This window comes from Oreochromis niloticus, linkage group LG10, assembly GCF_001858045.2.
Source record: "Oreochromis niloticus isolate F11D_XX linkage group LG10, O_niloticus_UMD_NMBU, whole genome shotgun sequence".
Lineage (NCBI taxonomy): Eukaryota > Metazoa > Chordata > Actinopteri > Cichliformes > Cichlidae > Oreochromis > Oreochromis niloticus.
Window position 1 is genome coordinate 31,655,689 of NC_031975.2, and position 21,361 is coordinate 31,677,049.

Genomic DNA, 21,361 nt, shown 5'->3' on the forward strand with positions numbered 1-21,361 from the left:
GCTGCAAATGCTTGCGTTTGATGCATTGCTTTGATTGTTTTGCCACGAGTACCCGGCGTGCAATGCACGAAAGTCACGTGGTCTGTCAATCTCTGTAATAAATACTAAACATGTCCGGTCAGAAAACGTATCTGCTACTGCTACTGATGTAACTCGTGCCTGCCTGGTCTCTCTGTGCCTGTTTCTGTGGTCGTCTGGTTTTCCTGGCTTATCAGGTCAATAAGTGCCGTTTCTCAATATGCGTACTTGTGCGTACTTGCGTTCTCGTGTACTCGTGATACGTCATCAGTCGGAGACCAAGTACTGTTCCAATTCGAAGTACGCATCAAACCGAGAACGCGAAAAAGTCCCGGATGTGTTCTCCCTCCGCCCGTTTTATCGACCATGCATCGGTGGTGACTTGTGTGGACTTGGTACAGCTAAATATCCCAGAATGCATTTCGTCCGAAACTCAGACAAAGGCCGTTTCTCAATTCTCAAGTACGTGAGTACGTACTCGCGTTCTCGGCGAGTCCGTACTCCCGTGCGTTCTCGGCCAGTACGTACTCGCCGAGAACGCGAGTACGTACTCACGTACTTGAGAATTGAGAAACGGCAAAAGTGTTAGTCCTGGTTCCAGTGTTTATCCCTTCCTGTTCCTGCTATCCTCTCCCAGTGTTTCATCATTTTGTCTCCCTAGTCAGTCATGTTCAATGTCTGTTTATCTCCAGTCCCTGTGTTAAATTCACTTGTCTTTGTCATGATCCTGGGTCTTTTGACCCAGCGTTTTAAGTTTATTTTGATATTTATGGTTTATGTTTAAGTTCATTAGCTTATCTAAGTTCATTTGTTTATTAGATTCCCCTTGTGCATCCAACCCCTGTTAAGTCTCCCTTGTCCTTCATGTGTTTCATGTCTGTGTTTCTTATGTTGTCATGTTTGCGCTTCATTATATTTCCCATTTTATTTTGAAAGAGGTCCTGTGTTCCTGTATTTTGTTATGGCATTGTTATGTTCTTGTTGTGTCTACTGTGCCTTTCTGTCCCATGTTTCAAGTCCCTATGTTCTGTCTCCCCAGTCTGTTAAGTTTACATTTCTTGAGTTCAGTCAGTGTGTTTCCTGTTTTACTTTCACAGTCTGTGTCCTATGTTAATGTTTCTAGTTTTGCTTCCCTTGTCTCGTCCTGCCTAATTACTCCCAGCTGTGCTCTCCTCCTGTGGCTCATTCCCCCTCGTTATCCCACAGTGTATTTTAGCCCCATGTTTCTCTTTGTCAGTGTTGCGTCCTCCAACATAGCTGTGTGATTCTCCCTGTGTTTCCATATATGATTTAGTATTAGTTTTCCAAGTTTAGTTTTATTTTTTTGTTTCCCTTCCACGCCAGCAATAAAGCTGTTTTTTGAGTTTACTTTTTGTCTCTGCGAGTTTGCGTTTGGGTCCTACTCTTGCCTGCACACAGCCGTATTGTGACAGTCTTAGTCTGGAACTCAGTGTGTATGTTACTTCCTATTTTATTTTGATAGTCTTCTGCCTTGTATGCATGATTTTCACTTTTGCTTCCTCTTTGTCTCTCATCAGTTGAATTCTGTTTAACTGTGCTGTGTTTTCTCTGTCATTTTTTGTCAGCACAATTAAAGCTCTGATTTTTAAGTTCTCTTCTGTGTGCTGAGTCCTGCCCTCCAGATTCACTCTCTTTTGGCCACATGCTGGTTTTATGACAAGATGAGCAGGCACTAATGAAATCCCCTAGGGCTATGTGAAGTGTGGTGGAAAAACAAGGGTGAAACAATCGACGTAGGCAACAAAATCTAATACAGTGGACAGCAAGACAAATGTGTGTGGTTTTTTTTCCAACTACAATTATTCAAACAGATGCCATATCAAATGATCATAGCTGTGCTCATCCATGTGATCATCTATGTATCAGTTAAAACAGTTGAAGCTTAAGGAAGCTAAATATTACATATCAAAATAAATATCCTAATTCTTTCAGTAGCAACAAAATGCAATAAAAGAAAATATGTATTTACATAAGAAGCAAAAATCAAATACAATGTCTGAATAAAAACACCTTAGCTGTTTACGGATTTTACAGGTTTTTTTATTACTCATTGAACAATTTCCTTTTTTAAATTTATTTTTTACATAATTGTAAACATTTCTTAGAGAATTTTTGTATTTCTTTGGACTGCATACCATATATAATAGGATTGAGACTTCCAGGGACAATGACAAATAGAATAGCGCAGAGTTTTCTGTACTCTGAGTACTGAGGGAAGCGGTGAAAAGTAATGAGTATCATTCCACTAAATGTCATTAGACTAATATTGTCTATTTAGCAGTAAAAAGTATAGGAGTAGATGTTCTTTACACTATTAAAAGTGATAACAATAAGAAGTAGAGAAGATGATGTGCATTGCTTGCAGATGATTGTTTTCTTGTCACTCTGTGTCCCAGTTTATGTGCATAGATTTTGACTCCAGAGACATTTTATCATTGCGTCATGCATGATGCCAAAGTGTTAAAGTTACTCGCCTAGTGCTCCAATAGTGCCTCAGTCCTCAGCTCCAAGTTTCATCTTCAATGCCCTGTACCAACATAGAGCAGAGCAGCTATCTGAACGCTACTCCAACAGAGGTCGATTATTTTGTTAATAATTTTACCTCCTCACTACGTACGACTCTGGATACTGTAGCTCCTTTGAAAAATAGAGCCTCACGTCAGAAGAACTTGACTCCCTGGTATATAAATAGGCACCTTACAGCAGATAACTCGTAAGCTGGAGAGGAAATGGCGTGTCACAAATTTAGAGGATCATCATTTAGCCTGGAGAAATAGTTTGCTGCTTTATAAGAAAGCCCTCCGCAAAGCCAGAACATCTTACTATTCATCACTGATTGAAGAAAATAAGAACAACCCCAGGTTTCTCTTCAGCACTGTAGCCAGGCTGACAAACAGTCAGAGCTCTACTGAGCCAACCATCCCTTTAACGTTAACTAGTAATGACTTCATGAACTTCTTCACAAATAAAATTTTTATCATTAGAGAAAAAATTACCAATAATCATCCCACAGATGTAACATTATCTACAGCTACTTTCAGTACCATTGATATTCATTTAGACTCTTTTTCTCCAATTGATCTTTCTGAGTTAACTTCAATAATCCAAACCATCAACGTGTCTTTTAGACCCCATTCCTACATAACTGCTCAATGAAGTCCTGCCATTAATTTATGCACAATCCTAAATATAATCAACCTATTTCTAATAATCAACTATGTACCACAGGCCTTCAAGCTGGCTGTAGTTAAACCGAGACAAGGTTATCATAATATAAGACGTGTCCTCAATGTACTTTATGAGAAAAATAATTGTAAGGACACTGTGCTGTTATCAATAGATGCATGCAAAGCCTTCGATAGAATAAAATGGATCCGGTTATTGTATACAAATCCGAAAGCACAAGTTTTAACTAATAATAACATATCAAAATCCCTTTTACAGCGATCAACCAGGCAGGGCTGCCCTCTGTCACCAATTCTTTTTGTGTTAGCAATAGAACCTCTGGCCATCGCTGTGAGAGCAAATACAGGAATATCAGGTATCAATTGGAGAAAGAGTCCATTTAATCTCTTTATTTGCAGATGATATTATATTTTTGTTTTTGACTAATCTGAAAGATAATGTTACTAAATTAGTGATACTAACAAAAAAAAAAATTAGAGAATTTTCAGTGTTTTGTCATGGAGTGTGGATGGAGTGGACTCGAACGGAGATCTCCACTTGCAAAGAAACAGTGAATTTATTTACAGTGCAAAATAATAACAGTTCAGTGTGAAATCCTTTGACCGTGGCTCCCCCTGGTGAATTGTCCCGGCTCCCGAAAGTGCAGATTGGCGATGTGAAGGTAGGCAACACATTAATTCCCCGCTCGTGATTTAGCTCCCGTGTTTTCCTCTCCACTTCCTGGTGCAAAAGATAAGGAGTGAGAAGCTATCCGAAACGGCATTAGAAACAACACACGATCTAAACTGTACTAACGAGCTTAGTCTAATGATCCAGCGCTGACTGAAGCCTGGTCATAGCTTTAAATACATCGGCGTCAGACAGCAGATAATTCACCGCAGCTGGTGAGTTGATTAATCGCCAGTGTGGAGAAAACTCAGAACGGAGCTACTTCCGGTCGGCGCTCCCGCCTCCGGGGAAGTGCGGCTCCATCAAAATAAAAACACACACAAGCAGGTCGCCCAGCAGGGCCGGTCAGACCATAACTTGTTTCTTAATGAGGAAGGAAGACGAAGGCCTGTTGTGGCCAACAACACCTCCAGCCTGGGTTGACATTGAGGAAAAATCTGTTCCAGATCTTCCCTTACACACTTTTCTATATTCCTCAGACACTAAGACATTAAAAAAAGAATACAAAGAGTCCTTTCTTGAAATATACAATTATAATTTGGCATACAGCTCATAAACATGTGGGCAATCCTCTATCACTTTTGCAATTCACACCTATTTGGGGAAATGAAATGTTTAATCCTAGTAAAAATAATGGAGGATTTAAAATATGGAAAAATAAACGCATTCAAAAAGTTAAAGACCTATATGCAGACAGCATGCTGCTCACATTTGATCAATTATGTAAAAAATATTTAATACCACCAAAGCACTTACTAAAATATTTACAATTGAAAAATTATCAAAGTCATCAAAACTGCAAAATATTGCTCAACTTCCACCATTAACAAAAATAGAGGAGGTATTCGTTAAGAATACAAAATTATATTATAATAATTGATGCTTCCCTCCAAAGACTCAGCAGCAGATAAGCATGATGCTTGGAGAAGGGAGATCCAAGAGGACAGAGAAGAAAATGACTGGAACCAGGCTTGCTTAAAAGCACAAAAACAAACAATAAGCACACGCTTTGAACTCCTGCAATATAAATGGCTCATGAGAACCTAACACCAGCCAGGCTTCATCATATGTCCAATGATATTCCAGACATCTGTACTAAATGTTTAGTTGAAAAAGGGACTCTTCTTCATTGTCTATGGGAATGTCCTAAAATCCAGGAATTTTGGAAAGATGATATCAAATGTTGGTCTGAAGGTTTCAAGGTAAAAATCCCTTTAAAAGGTAAACTCTGTGTGCTTGGAATATACCCAAGGGAATTTAAGCAACTGAAAAAACAAACTAAATTACTGGACTATGGACTATTTCAAGCCAGAAGAGCCATTGCACTATGTTGGAAGACTATGGATGCGCCCTCCATGGGACTCTGGAAGAAGGAAATTGCAGACTCTAGGCCTGGAAAGTCTAACACATATTGCCAAGGGCAAACAATGGGCCTTTGTGAATGTGTGGAAGCCATACATGGATAGCTTAGGGAGTGGAGGTGAAGGACGTTTATGAGAAAGAAGGACAAGAAGAAGGGAAGGAGGGGAGAATCTTGTCTATCCTAATTCCTTGTATTTTTGTATTACTGTGAGAACTATGCTCATTTCTACATTTGAATATGATGTAGGCCGGTTTGATGTATGGATGGGTGTGTGAATGTGAGGGTGTTCAAATATTTGTTTGTATTGTGCAACAGAAAATTTCAATAAAAATATATGGGGGGAAAAGCATTGCTGTCATCAGACAGAAGTAAGTTGTGAAGGATATCAAGAACTTTCGAATTGGTAAGCACTGCTGTTTTTGCCACTGCGAGCTGATGTTGGCCAGTGTCGGTGAAACTTTCGATGAAGTAAATCAAACGTCAGATACCTAGCGATGTCCAAAGTTGAGTTCTTTGTAGTTTTATTTATATACAGGGTGGGCCATTTATATGGATACACCGTAATAAAATGGGAATGGTTGGTGATATTAAAGTCCTGTTTGTGGCACATTAGTATGTGTGAGGGGGCAAACTCCTCAAGATGGGTGGTGACCATGGTGGCCATTTAGAAGTCGGCCATCTTGGATACAACTTTTGTTTTTTCAATAGGAAGAGGGCCATGTGACACATCAAGCTTATTGGTAATGTCACAAGAAAAACAATGGTGTGCTTGGTTTCAACGTAACTTTATTCTTTCATGAGTTATTTACAAGTTTCTGACCACTTATAAAATGTGTTCAATGTGCTGCCCATTGTGTTGGATCGTCAATGCAGCCCTCTTCTCCCACTCTTCACACACTGATAGCAACACCGCAGGAGAAATGCCAGCACAGGCATCCAGTATCCGTAGTTTCAGGTGCTGCACATCTCGTATCTTCACACCATAGACAATTGCCTTCAGATGACCCCAAAGATAAAAGTCTAAGGGGGTCAGATCGGGAGACCTTGGGGGCCATTCAACTGGCCCACGACGACCAATCCACTTTCCAGGAAACTGTTCATCTAGGAATGCTCGGACCTGGCACCCATAATGTGGTGGTGCACCATCTTGTTGGAAAAACTCAGGGAACGTGCCAGCTTCAGTGCATAAAGAGGGAAACACATCATCATGTAGCAATTTCAAATATCCAGTGGCCTTGAGTTTCCATTGTTGAAGAATGGACCCACTATCGTTGTACCCCATATACCACACCAAACCATCACTTTTGTTGTGCCAACAGTCTTGGAGGGATCCATCCAACGTGGGTTAGTGTCAGACCAATAGTGGTGGTTTTGTTTGTTAACTTCACCATTCACATAAAAGTTTGCCTCATCACTGAACAAAATCTTCTGCGTGAACTGAGGGTCCTGTTCCAATTTTTGTTTTGCCCATTCTGCAAATTCTGTGCGCCGATCTGGGTCATCCTTGTTGAGATGCTGCAGTAGCTGGAGTTTGTAAGGGTGCCATTTGTGAGTAGCTAATATCCGCCGAAGGGATGTTCGACTAATGCCACTCTCCAGTGACATTAGTGGTTGTTGGTTGTTTAACTTTAGTTAAAGTAGGATGTTTCAATGATAAAACTCAAAGTGACTTGTACTTGTAATGTTTGATTTCGATTTTTTTTTTTCAGTGACTATTTGGAGTCAGGCGGAAAATTTGTCATTTTGGTTTTTCAGTGCCTCATATTGGAAGATTTTCATCTTAGCTTTGGGTAAAGTTTTCACAGCTGAAAAAGGGAGGTTGAGGGTATTGATTCCAAATGAATTGCATTTTGCTGAGGGAGCTACAGTGGCTTGCAAAAGTATTCGGCCTATACTCCTTCCATTTCTGAATGATGGCTTGAACAGTGCTCCGTGGGATGTTCAAGGCTTGGGAAATCTTTTTGTAGCCTAAGTCTGCTTTAAATTTCTCAATAACTTTATCCCTGACCTGTCTGGTGTGTTCTTTGGACTTCATGGTGTTGTTGCTCCCAATATTCTCTTAGACAACCTCTGAGGCCGTCACAGAGCAGCTGTATTTGTACTGACATTAGATTACACACAGGTGCACTCTGTTTAGTCATTAGCACTCATCAGGCAACGTCTATGGGCAACTGACTGCACTCAGACCAAAGGGGGCTGAATAATTACGCACACCCCACTTTGCAGTTATTTATTTGTAAAAAATGTTTGGAATCATGTATGATTTTCGTTCCACTTCTCACGTGTACACCACTTTGTATTGGTCTTTCAGGTGGAATTCCAATAACATTGATCCATGTTTGTGGCTGTAATGTGACAAAATGTGGGAAAGTTCAAGGGGGCCGAATACTTTTGCAAGCCACTGTATATGCAGTTGTTGGTGCCTGTCATACTGGCAATCACTGGCAACTATCTGGAGGACACCAAAGAAATCAGCACCTTGACATGCCACACCTGTGAGGTGAGATGGATTACTCAGCAAAGCGAGGTTTTCACTAACACAGATTTAGACAGATTTGTCAACAATATTTGATAGTAATGGGTATGTAGAAAATGTTATAGATCTTTAAATTCAGCTCATGAAAAATGGGAGCAAAACTGTTGCATTTATATTTTTGTTCAGTATACATGGTTTCTAAATCTATCCAAAAGGGGAAATGAAAAATAAAAACAAAGCTCTCACCTGAACTTTTTAAAGTAACATGCAGCTAACCGTATGTGTTATAGGCAAGGGAAAAAAGAGAGGCACATTAACCACAGGTCCTCACAAACTGAGTGTACAGGTCACCCGCTAACACGCACAATCTTGTTTCCTTCCTTTACAAAAACACAAACTACTCACCCATTTTTCATAAAAGAGGAAAACATCTCAGTTTAAACATCATATGTCTTTCATTGTGAATTTGGGTTTGTTTGATTCATAAAGCTTTGGTGCTTTTCTTCAAAATCATAAAGAATGAGGTCATCAAGGTCTTAATGTTTTTAAGACATTCCTGCTTTCAAATAAGGAAACATTTATTTTGGCAAACACTTTTTAGAATGGAATTTTTCATATAAGAATGTTCGTATCTCTTTGGATTGCACACCATAAATAACAGGGTTGAGGCTGCCAGGGACAATGACAAACAAAATAGCAGAGAGATTTCTGTAGTCAGTGTAATCGGGGAAGCGATGCAACATAATGACAATCATTCCACTAAACAACATAATCAGATAAACAACCAGATGAGTGCTGCAGGTCTTTAAGGCTTTACTGTTCAAAGATTTGTTCTTACTGATGAGACAAACAACTGTAATTTTACTATACGTGAGAACAACTGTTCCTATAGAGGAGGTGAGCAGGACCACAGTGAAGGTGAGCCCATAGATATTATTAATGATCACATTCTCACAGGAGAGCTTAAACAATGAGGCGTTGTCACAGAAAGGATTATTGATTATAGTCCTACATGTGCTCAGCCGTACGGTCAGACTGATCAGAATACCAACCAAAACAAAGGCCACTCCCCAGGCCAGAACTGTCAGCTTGATCACCATTTTGTTGCTCATTATGGCAGTATAGCGCAGAGGATTACAGATGGCCACATATCTGTCAAAGGCCATAACCATGAGCACAGTGTGGGAAGTTGTACCAAACAACTGTGTAGTAAAAGCCTGAACAACACACTCATAATAACTGATGAGACGCTCAGAGGGAGGCCTCAAAAGATCTGCAATCAAACGAGGCACAATTTGAGTGCTTCCAATTATGTCACTGACTGAGAGGTTACAAAACAGCAGATACATGGGCTGCTTAAGATTCTTGTCAAGCACAATTAGAAGTGAAATACCAATATTCATAATGATAATAAAAATGTAGGAAGTTAAGAACAAGAAACAAACAGTGTACACAGAATCCTTTGAGACCTTTAAGCCTTCCATCTGTAGGGTCAGGCTGTTGTAGGTGTAGTTTTCCATTGACCTGAAAAAAAACAAATAGGCTGATTACAATATCTATAAAAGGCAATGCAGTAAAAACAGTCATTTATTATCAAGTAACTCTTAATTTGTGAAGTAAAAATACTTACAAAACTAGTTTAACATTTACATTTAATTTAGAGCATATAGAGAAATGGAAAAAAAGAAGAAAAAATTATGAAACTATGAAAATACTCTTAGTAATGTAATTAACACGGTGCTTCATGGTGCAGTAAGTGACTGTTATTCCCGAGCAGCAATGATGCTTTTTTTGCCTTTATAGATTACATTCTAATTATCAAGGGAAACCATGTGTGTTACATCATGTATGATTTAACATTAAGAAATCAGTTCCCTCTCTCCTGTCAACAGACAGTAAGCTTGTGTTCTGAAACTGCAATGCGAATGCATGGTGGTGCCGAACACATTTTGCTTTTACAAGAACAGTTACATGGAAACTCTATAGACTCCTTTTGTACTTGGGAATCTTTTATCTCTGTCATGAAACGACACGAGGAAACACAAGACATGAGGAAAGTCACACAGCTTGAGGGAAGATATTAAAATGGGTGTTAGTTTACATGGGATAAGTGAAGACTATTTTTCTTTTAAGAATTCCCACCAGGCTGCCAGAAAAGTGTTTATGTTGAGGCTTTTAACCTCCTAAGACCGGAACTCTTTCATGGCATGCATTTTTAATTTCTCTTGGCTATTTGTGCTTATTGGGACATGATGAATCTAAAAAGAAAGAAATACAGTGGCTTGCAAAAGTATTCGGCCCCCTTGAACTTTCCCACATTTTGTCACATTACAGCCACAAACATGAATCAGTTTTATTGGAATTCCAGGTGAAAGACCAATACAAAGTGGTGTACACGTGAGAAGTGGAACCAAAATCATACATGATTCCAAACATCTTTTACAAATAAATAACTGCAAAGTGGGGTGTGCGTAATTATTCAGCCCCTGAGTCAATACTTTGTAGAACCACCTTTTGCTGCAGTTACAGCTGCCAGTCTTTTAGGGTATGTCTCTACCAGCTTTGCACATCTACAGACTGAAATCTTTGCTCATTCTTCTTTGCAAAACAGCTCCAGCTCAGTCAGATTAGATGGACAGCGTTTGTGAACAGCAGTTTTCAGGTCTTGCCACAGATTCTGGATTGGATTTAGATCTGGACTTTGACTGGGCCATTCTAACACATGGATATGTTTTGTTTGAAACCATTCCATTGTTGCCCTGGCTTTATGTTTAGGCTCGTTGTCCTGCTGGAAGGTGAACCTCCGCCCCAGTCTCAAGTCTTTTGCAGACTCCAAGAGGTTTTCTTCCAAGATTGCCCTGTATTTGGCTCCATCCATCTTCCCATCAACTCTGACCAGCTTCCCTGTCCCTGCTGAAGAGAAGCACCCCCAGAGCATGATGCTGCCACCACCATATCTGACAGTGGGGATGGTGTGTTCAGAGTGATGTGCAGTGTTAGTTTTCTGCCACACATAGTGTTTTGCATTTTGGCCAAAAAGTTCCATTTTGGTCTCATCTGACCAGAGCACCTTCTTCCACATGTTTGCTGTGTCCCCCACATGGCTTGTGGCAAACTGCAAACGGGACTTCTTATGGTTTCCTGTTAACAATGGCTTTCTTCTTGCCACTCTTCCATAAAGGCCAACTTTGTGCAGTGCATGACTAACAGTTGTCCTATGGACAGATTCCCCCACCTGAGCTGTAGATCTCTGCAGCTCGTCCAGAGTCACCATGGGCCTCTTGGCTGCATTTCTGATCAGTGCTCTCCTTGTTCGGCCTGTGAGTTTAGGTGGACGGCCTTGTCTTGGTAGGTTTACAGTTGTGCCATACTCCTTCCATTTCTGAATGATGGCTTGAACAGTAAAAAATCATTGGAATCATGTATGATTTTCGTTCCACTTCTCACGTGTACACCACTTTGTATTGGTCTTTCACGTGGAATTCCAATAAAATTGATTCATGTTTGTGGCTGTAATGTGACAAAATGTGGGAAAGTTCAAGCGGGCTGAATACTTTTGCAAGACACTGTATGTGACTTTTTTTTACCTGATTTTTGATTCTGAGAAAAATGAGATCCACATACGAGGACATTCCTTCTAAATTTTGATAGAACAGTGGCAGCATAATGTCCCTGTAAGTGGATATCAGGCCCTTGTAGAGCAAAATTTTCTATTTTGGTCTAGACAACCCAAAATGCAATGTCCACATATGTGGACAGCTGGTCCTAGGTGGTTAAAGCAGTTATGATGCTTTTAATACAGGAACTGATGAAAGGCAGATTAGAGATTTTTACCTTTCCACAGAATTCTTATAAACTTTAGTGTTGACTTTATAGAGGAGAAGGGCTGTTAGGGTGCTAGGTCTTTTGACCCAACATTTCAAGTTTATTGTGTTTTGTGTCTCTTGGTATTATTGGTTTAAGTTCAAGTTTTAGGTTTTAGCCTTGAGTTTGGTTCTTCCGTGTTTGTTGTCAAGTTTTCTTGTATTTCCAATTTATCATTTATTGGCTGTGAGGTTCCTCTTGTGTCTTATAAACACAGATGACATAACTGTCTCAATCCTGTGTCACTTGTGTGAGTCTGTGTCCCTTGTCCTCTGTGTTTCCCCTGTCATGTCTGTGTTTGGTCTCCATCTGTGTCTCTCGCTCCCCCTTGATGTCTTCTGATTAAAGGGTCTCTTTTTCACAGGAGCTACAGAAGTTATACGTATTGAGGAGGTAAAATTATTAACAACACAATCAACCTCTTTTGGAGTAGTGTTCAGGTAGCTGCTCTGCTCTGTGTTGGCACAAGGCATTGAAGAAGATAACAGCAGCTGCATTATATTTTTAAATTTAGTTACAGCACTTTCAGAAAGACATGTGCTTGTATATTATTATTATAACAATTATTGTACATTTAAATGTTATTAGGAAATGATCTAACAAAAGAGGGTTTTAGGAGATACTGTTGTTTAGTTTCTGTCATTGTCAGAACAAGATTCAGAGTGTGATTAAATTGGTGTTGTTGTTGTTTTGTTTTGTTTTTTTACATTTTCAGAAGAGTAATTGAGTAAATTTTGAGATTTTAATAATTTAGGCCATATTTCTACACAGGAGAGCTGCTCCATCCAAAGTGTGATGGATGCCATCCCCTCTCATAAGACCAGGTTTTACTCAGAGAGTTTCCCAATTATCTATAAAACAGTCATCTTTTGGACACCACTCAGACAGCCAGCAATTTAAGGAGAACATGCAGCTAAACATGTCACTCCTGTTCTGATTGTGGAGGGAACCAGAGAAAACTACCAAAACAAAGTCAGACTCTGTAAAGTTACACGCGATTCAGTAATATAATTTTAGTGACCTCTGTTTGATGTAACTGTGTGTCATTAGTGCCAACGTTAAACTATAATTTTTTGTAATTTACATTATACCTGGCACTTTCAGGTTTCCCTCAGTGCCACCTACTCTGGGCACTGGAAGAAAAATCATTCTGGTTGGTCATGTCTGTAGCTTCACATGTCTCTGAACTGAATCACTAATTACCACAGTTTGTTCCTTGGCGGGTGTGTTGTAGAATGGGGAATAATGATTCAAGACGTGTAACAGTGTTTATGTGGTATTATTCCACTTGCCACAAATGTCAGTGTAATGGGGAAACAGCGCCCCCCCTCTCGGTGTGGCTGGTTAGGTGAGGCTGGATGCAGTAATCGCTGCCAGTCTGCCGTAGCCATACGAGAGGTGAGTTGTATTGTTCCGCACACGATATAGCTAAGTAGTACAGACACATAAAAGATGTTTGATTAGCTGATGGGCACCGAGTGTAATAAGTGCTCAGTGGACACATGTCCAACACCAGTTTTATGTAGGCTACTTTTCATTTGTTTATTATTGTGTAAAACTGGATGTTCTGCCGTAGTGTGCTGTGCGGAGGGGTGTGTGGCGAGCCTGTGCACTGATAAAACACCGTTGTTTCCATTCAGGAAATAAAGTGGCAACGATCGATCAGAGACTCCTTGTCTTCTTAAAAACACAACACAACGCAGAGTCGAGGAGTCTGTTTGGGCCGAACTGTTGCAGCGGGATGAAGCAGAAACCGGTTACACATGGACCGGTTTGTTGTTAGTCCTGCCCCAGCAGATTGTCCCGAGTGGCAACCAATGGTGGCTAAGCTACCTTAATCCACACCAACTACAGGGGCCTACTCGCTTTTAAAAATCCGGTTGCCCTGTGGGAAAGAGCTGATAGGTACCAGCAGACCATGCTGGCTTCTTCGAGGCAAACTTTTGGATTGCCTTTTGAGATACTCTGGCAAAAGTCTCAGGAGGGGAAAGTGGTGCTCTGCCAAACTGTCTACAGTGTCCCTGAAGAGCTGCTGACTTCAACTGATGATAGTGTTAGCTGGTGGAAGCAATACTTTGAGGACATCCTTGATCTCACTGACATGTCTTATTAGAGGAATCATAGTCTGACGACAAGTGGGACAACTCACCCATCACTGGGGATAGGGTTATTGAGGCAGGCAGTTAAACAACTCTTTGGTGGCAGAACCCCTGGGGTTGAATGGGAGTTTGCCGAACCATTCTACATGTGTTTTATGGAGTTGGAGAAGGCATTGGACTGTGTCCCTCTGAGTATTTCATGGAAGGTGCTTCGGGATTTTGGGGTGTCTGGCCTGTTGCATCAGCTTCTACGTCCGTCCATCGGTGTTTCCCAGCTGAGCATTACCAAAACAGCTCACCTTGGTGGCACTCAGGAGGCGTGCTAGTCAGATACCTGAACTACAGGAGCTGGATCCCTTTGATATGGAACAATAAGACCTCTACTGTTTGCTCCACTTAAATGAGCAAGTTCCATATTTGTCCCTTAGATCAGGTGATACAGTTTCACAAATGATTACTGACCTGTTGCCTAATGTGTCCTGGTGCCCGGTGTACTCATGTACTATCACAGATTGTATATAATAAACACTGTTCAAGCATGAGGGCATTCAAAAGTTCAATAAGTGACCAATGAGGCTGTGTTGTTAGTTTTCACTTAAATAATGCTGTGTCAGATAGCAGCCTTGCTTCTTCATTTTCCTTCTGCAACATGTTGTCTCACAATATTGCACCATACGCTGTGACAGGTCAGCGTGCTTGTGATATTACTTAAATGGCTCATTAAAATTAGCCATGGTAAAAATTATGTATATGATCATTTCCTTGTCATGGGTATGCACATGTTTTTTGATTGATAAGTGAAGCACACCTTCCATGCCGCAGGAGCATGAGAGTCCAGAGCTTATAATTGTCACCATTTGAGTCTGAGGAGGAGACTATGCACCGTCTGTGCTTGAGTCTGAGTCAGAGAATAAAGGTCTCCGTTTCTGACGTTGAATTCTGACTATACCACCCGTTACCTCCATCAACGCCGGCCTTCTTTGAATTCTCTGTTGACACTGGCCTCCAGAGGGGTCCTGTCTCTGTCGCCAGACAGCCCCCAGTAACAAAGTACAAATATTTCATCAGTATATTTAAGTTGAATTTTGAGGTATCTATGCTCTATAAAAGTATTTATTTTTTTGACAATGTTTTACTTCTATTCCACAGATTGTAACATAGTTATCTGCATTTTCTATTCCGTACAGTTTCCAAGCAGACATGTTTCTTTTGGTTTGAGACATTTGAAGGAAATTTTTATAGTAATTTTTATAGATTTATCATATTTACCAGAAAGTGAATGCATTAGATTTAGATTTGAAACAGTGCTATAGTCTCATTGCTGTCGGTGTACAAGTGTGCTTTTTATTGCAGTTTTATTTTTACAGTATTTATTATTTTGACATTACAATGCACAGTCAAACTAAATTGTAACTAGAAGTCTATTTCATTTATATTAGTAGCATTTTTTGTAAGAACACTAACATATTACTGTACATGAAAAAATATATGTTTAAAATAGCACATCATGGGACATTTCAACCATTCACTGGGAAAAGTGTGTGATGTCTGAAGAAGCGGCTTTCAAAGACTTTAATATACATTTCTTTGACCTAGTTTTTGATGTTACAATTTCAAGTTTGATTTAACAAAATCAGCAACATTCCCATTATCTCTATCCAGAATCTGAGTTCTGTTTATCTATGAAAACAATCGTTCAATTGAAGATATATTCCTAATAACAGTTATTTATAGATATGTAATCTTTATAATTTTTTGGAAACAGGTGTTTCGCACGTTGATTCACTATTGGTGGATTTTGCAGGTTTTATATATTTCATTAAAATCATTTACTGTCAGAAAACAACACTTGTTTTTGTTTTTGTTTTTAAATTAAAACAAACATTTTTTGGAATGAAATTTTTCATATAAGAATGTTCGTATCTCTTTGGATTGCACACCATAAATAACAGGGTTGAGGCTGCCAGGGACAATGACAAACAAGATAGCAGAGAGCTTCCTGTAATCAGAGTACTGAGGAAATCGATGCAAAGCAATTGCAATCATTCCACTGAACAACATAATCAAATAAACAACCAGATGGGTGCTGCAGGTTTTTAAGGCTTTACTGTTCAAAGACTTGTTATTACTCATCAGACATATAACTGTAATGTTAGCATAAGTGAGAACTATGCTGCCTATGGAGGAGGTGAGCAAAACCACACTGAAAGTGAGTCCATAGACATTATTAATAAGAACACTCTCACAAGAGAGCTTAAACAATGAGGCGTTGTCACAGAAAGGATTATTGATTATAGTCCTACATGTGCTCAGCCGTACGGTCAGACTGATCAGAATTACAACCAAAACAAAGGCCACTCCCCAGGCCAGAACTGTCAGCTTGATCACCATTTTGTTGCTCATTATGGCAGTATAGCGCAGAGGATTACAGATGGCCACATATCTGTCAAAGGCCATAACCATGAGCACAGTGTGGGAAGTTGTTGCAAATAACTGTGTGACAAAAGCCTGAAAAGCACATTCATAATAACTGATGAGACGCTCAGAGGGAGGCCTCAAAAGATCTGCAATCAAGCGAGGCACAATTTGAGTAATTCCGATTATGTCACTAACTGAGAGGTTACAAAACAGCCGATACATGGGCTGCTTAAGGTTCTTGTCAATCATAATTACTATTAGAATACCAATATTCATAAACATACTAAGAATGTAGGAAGTCAAGAACAAGAAAAAGACAGGATACATTAAATCCTCTGAGACTTTGAAGCCTTCCAACTGCAGTGTCAGGCTGTTGTAGGTATAGTTCTCCATGGACTTGGAAAAAACAAATATGCCAATTTCAATATATATATAAAAGAAAATGAGCAAAACCTCTGTTATCAGATATGTTCAACAAATGAACTAAAGGCAGAAATCACAACAGATTCACCTCAAAAGATTTACCTATCATTTAGCACAAACTCAAAAATGATGAAATATGCACTAAACTCTAAACAGTAAATGAAATAATACCTGCTTTGTAGGTAGTTGAGCAGCAATGAAGTCAGCAGTAATTGTCCCACAAGGGGAAATTTGGATGTAACAGTAGCAAGAAAGACACATATACAAACAAACAGTACACAGGACACAGAATAGAAACATAAACAATTTTTACATATTTACATCAAGGGCAATGGTTACCAAAACAGAGTACTGTACCGTTATTAAATGAAATAAAATTAAATACAGATAAGAGGCAAACCCAGGTTGTAGTGTGAATTGGTTGATAAAATAGTACAAGTTACAGCGCTGATGTACACCTCTATGTTTGTTGAGAGCAGTTTTGATAGTACAGTCTGACACCTGCAGGGTGGAAGGATGTCACGGGGTCCTCTCCTAAACTTCTCCCGAACAAATGCAGGCGTAGTCAGGAAGCATTCAGTGTGGATAGTTTATTCTGCCGGCCTCCCAGGTGCACAAAACAATTATTTACAAAGAAAATAGAAAACTAACTTAATTCAACGCAAAACAAACATCTATATACAAAACACAAGCGGCTGAGCCAGTCTGCATGTTACCCTCTCTGTCACATCTCACAGAATACTCAGGTAGGCCCTGACAGGCTTCTTTTATACCCCATTGCCCCTCCCACTAGGCATAATATTAATCCCTTTATTATTTCTTTTCCCAAAACACTCTTTTTTTCCTCAGCTTATTTCCAGCTGTATTCCTACAATACATATATATGTATATACAGACATTTATGGCCAATTCCAGGCAGCCTACAGTGTTTCACAATAACAAAAAAAACCAAACAAAAATAATGCAGTTCACATGACCTTTCAAGCGCACGTGAACCCACTATTTGAACCCTGGAACACCATACCATCGACTTGCATAACCACTCGTATAATCGGCGATCACAGAGAGTCTACGCGACCGGCTTTATTAAAGGTAAGCAAAAAAAAATATGTTGGCCACCCTCTGTGCTGCTCAAAATATACCTCTCACCCCTTTTTGTTTATCCGCCCGGTCGACGAAAAGACGCGCAGCCACGGTAATTGTAGAAACTAATGGTGGTGGTGCGTGTATGCGCCCAGATCAGCTGTCTGCGGCCCAGGACGGTGTAACTACGTCACATCATCCCTGTCCACCCGGAGGTTGGCATTGTGCGGCAACCTGGAGAGATAATCTGTCACTAAATTGAGCTTGCCTGGTCTGTGACGGATGGTGAATCTGAAAGGCTGCAGTGAAAGGTACCAGCGTGTCAGTCGGCTGATATGGTCCTTCATGGAATGGATTCAGGTGAGCGCTCGGTGGTCAGTTTCCAACTCAAACTCCTTTCCTAGTAAATAATACCTGCATTTCTCCAGTGCCCACTTAATGGCCAAGGCCTCCTTCTCCACAGTTGAGTAGTTGGTCTCTCGTGGCAGCAGCTTGTGGCTTAGGTATAGGACCGGATGCTCTTCTCCAGGGTCCCCTTGGGCCAGCACGGCTCCCAGGCGGATTGTGGAGGCATCCACCTGGACCAGAAATTTCTTCCTGAAGTCTGGGCTCCTGAGAACTGGGGTCATACACAGGCAGGTTTTCAGCATTTTGAAAGCTTGTTTACATTCCGCTGTCCAGGTTACAGGATTCTGTTGGTCCTTGCTGGTCAAAGCAGTAAGAGGGGCCGCAATAGTTGCAAACTGGGGCACAAATCTTCGATACCAGCCAACCAGCCCCAGGAAAGACCGGACTTCCTTTTTGGTGTGAGGCCGAGGGCAGTTTTGGATGGCTTCCACTTTATCCATCTGCGGACGCACCTCACCTCTGCCCACTTGGTAGCCAAGGTAGCGGGTCTCCTGCCATGCCCACTCACATTTAGAGGGGTTTAGGGTCAACCCTGCCTTATGGATTCTTCCCAGGACTTCGGACAGGTGCTGCAGATGCTCTTCCCAGGTGTTGCTGAAGATCACTACATCATCCAGGTAGGCGGCACTATAGAGGTCACACCCCGTAGTAATTTGTCCATCAGACTTTGGAAGGTGGCCGGTGCCCCATGTAGCCCAAATGGCATCACCGTGAATTGGAACAGGCCGGCAGGTGTCCTGAAGGCAGTGTACGGTCAAGAAGACTCCTCCAGTGGCACTTGCCAGTAACCTTTGCACAGATCCAGGGTGGTGATGTACCTGGCCACTCCGATCTTCTCCAGCAAATCCTCGATTCGAGGCATTTGGTAATGGAATTAAGCTTCCGGAAATCAATGCAGATGCGTAGTGAGCCATCTTTCTTGAAGATGATGACCACTGGGCTACACCACTCTAAGCAGGACGGCTCTATCACCCCAAGCTCCAGCATCTTCTCCACCTCCTGTCGCAGTTTATTCACTAAGTGTTGTGGAACCCGGTATGGACGTTGGCGGATGGGATGTCCATCCTTTAGGCGTATCACATGTTTGACAAGGGTGGTCCTGTCGGGGTTAACTGAACACAGAGATGGATGATGAATCTCATAGGTCACTGGCCCCATTCTGCGAAGAACTGTGTATGGCCCGTGCCGTTTCGCCAGAAGTTTACTGTTGGCTGAAGGGAGAAGTAACAACAGCTTTTGACCAGGTTGAAATTCCTGTTGGTCATACCAGGTCTTCTGGCTTCTTTGAGCATCTCGCAGGTTGACCTCGGCCTCTTCACGGTATCTTCCCAACCGATCTCTCATTTCCAGCACAAATTGCACCATTCCTTTATCATTCGGAGCAGAAGCAGGAGACTCCCAACCCTTCCGGAGGAGATCCAATGGCACCTGCACATCCCAACCATAGAGTAGCTCGAATGGAGAGAAACCAGTGGAAGCCTGGGGAACTTCTCTGTACACAAACAGCAGGAAGGGCAGCCACTGGTCCCAGTCTTTCCCAGTGTCTGACACAAACTTCTGCAGCATCCTCTTCAGAGTTTGGTTGAACCTCTCCACCAACCAATCTGTCTGTGGATGGTAGGGTGACATCCTGATGGCAGAGATGCCTAGCTGGTTGTGGAAGAACTGAATCAACCTAGAGGTAAAGTTAGTCCCTTGGTCTGTCAAAATCTCATCTGGTATCCCCACCCGGGAGAACAGCTAGAACATTGGGTGCCGTGACCACACGCAGAGGGAAAGCTTCTGGGAAACGAGTCGCATAATCACACACCACCAAAATGTACTGATGACCCCGACTACTTTTTACCAGAGGACCCACAATGTCCATAGCTATTCTACGGAAGGGGGTGGAGATGACAAGAAGTGGCTGTAGCAGGGCCCTGTCAGACTTGCGGGCTGGACAAGTTTTCTGGCAAGTAGGGCAGGTATGGCAATATTTTTGTATGTCTGTGTATATTGACGGCCAAAAGAAATGTGAGCTAACTCACATATAGGTTTTTTGGCGACCCAGATGACCTGCCCAGGGGAAGGTATGTGCTAGGTGCATAATCAGGGGTCTACAATTAGAAGGTATCACAAGCCGTTGGTGGTCACCGTCAACTGCATACAACGCATTTTTGTCAACAATGAACTTCTCTTTCCCACCCCATTTTCCAGTTCCCCCTTCAGTCACATTAGCAAACAAAACTTTCAACGTTTCATCCTCCCTTTGCAACAAAGTGATATTTTCTGGTACATCCCATTTCACGCTCTTAGTGTCCGGCCCCTTTGACCATAGCTGCTTCTCAAAGCAGCCTTGGCGACGGGATTTTCTTGGCCCATTAGTGCCACCCTCACACAGACTACTGTCAAAGTCTGGCAAGGGTTGGCATCCAGCCTTCGCCTGGGCTCTAGTGACCACTGGGCCAGACACATTTAATTTAGCATTCCCCTTATCACCCACATGAGTCTATTTCCACTGTTCTTCTTTTTCTTGCAGCATGTCCATGAGTACAGGCAAGTCCATCCCCAGAATAACCTCTACAGGCAAGTTCTGTACCACCCCAACTGACAACAGGTAGGGCTGTTCATTAATAGTCACTGTTACCTCCACTTTTGGGTATGGATGTTTATCACCATGCACACATAAAGCTTCTTCCTGTCTGCTATAGTCCACACTGTTCACTGGTACCAAACTACGCTTAATCAAAGACATAAAACTACCAGTGTCCAGCAAAGCAGTAGCCTGCTGACCATTGACCTTTACTTTTTTTTATAGCGTTGCACATCCACTGGCTGGACCCTTGTGGGCTCCATCTCCAGCTGGGGTGTATAGCAGGCACCAGTGACCTTAGCCTTCCGGATAGGGCATACTGAGGCTTTATGACCTGGCTGCTGGCAATAATAACAAAGAAAGTCCTTACCCGCTGCTCGTAAGTTTGATGCCCTGGGCTTTTCTGGTGGCTCTGGGTTGCTCTCCCTCTTCAGAAGACCCGATGATGAAAGTGGTGGTCGCTGTGGTGTCCCAGATGAGCGTGCAGGTGGTGCTCCTTTACGCGCATTGAAGTACTGTGACACCAGCTTAGCAGCGGTCAGTCCATCTGCTGGCTCACCCAGGTCCTCACGTCCCCTGGAAGTACCCGGATTAACTGCTCCAAGATGATAGCTTCTCCTATCTCTTCTTTAGTATGCTGCTCTGGTCGGATCCAGCACCGATAGGGGCCCTTCAGGCGATAATAGGTCTCAGTGGGGCTCTCACCAGGTGGAACTGTATTGGACCAGAACTTCTGCCGATATGTCTCAGGGGAAATGTCA

At 41.6% G+C, this 21,361-nt stretch overlaps 1 protein-coding gene across 1 annotated transcript; it reads right to left on the bottom strand.

The window, feature by feature from the left end:
- Nucleotides 1-402: 402 nt before the first annotated feature.
- On the bottom strand, nucleotides 403-21,088 carry LOC100693834 (putative gustatory receptor clone PTE03; the record flags this gene model as incomplete). The annotated part of the gene is made up of 3 exons (XM_019363494.2): nucleotides 20,971-21,088; nucleotides 8,326-9,257; nucleotides 403-419 (listed from the first exon to the last, which is right to left on the bottom strand). Coding segments are annotated over exons 2-3 (945 nt in total), but the record flags the coding sequence as incomplete, so codon positions are not given.
- Between the last annotated feature and the right edge of the window lie 273 nt (nucleotides 21,089-21,361).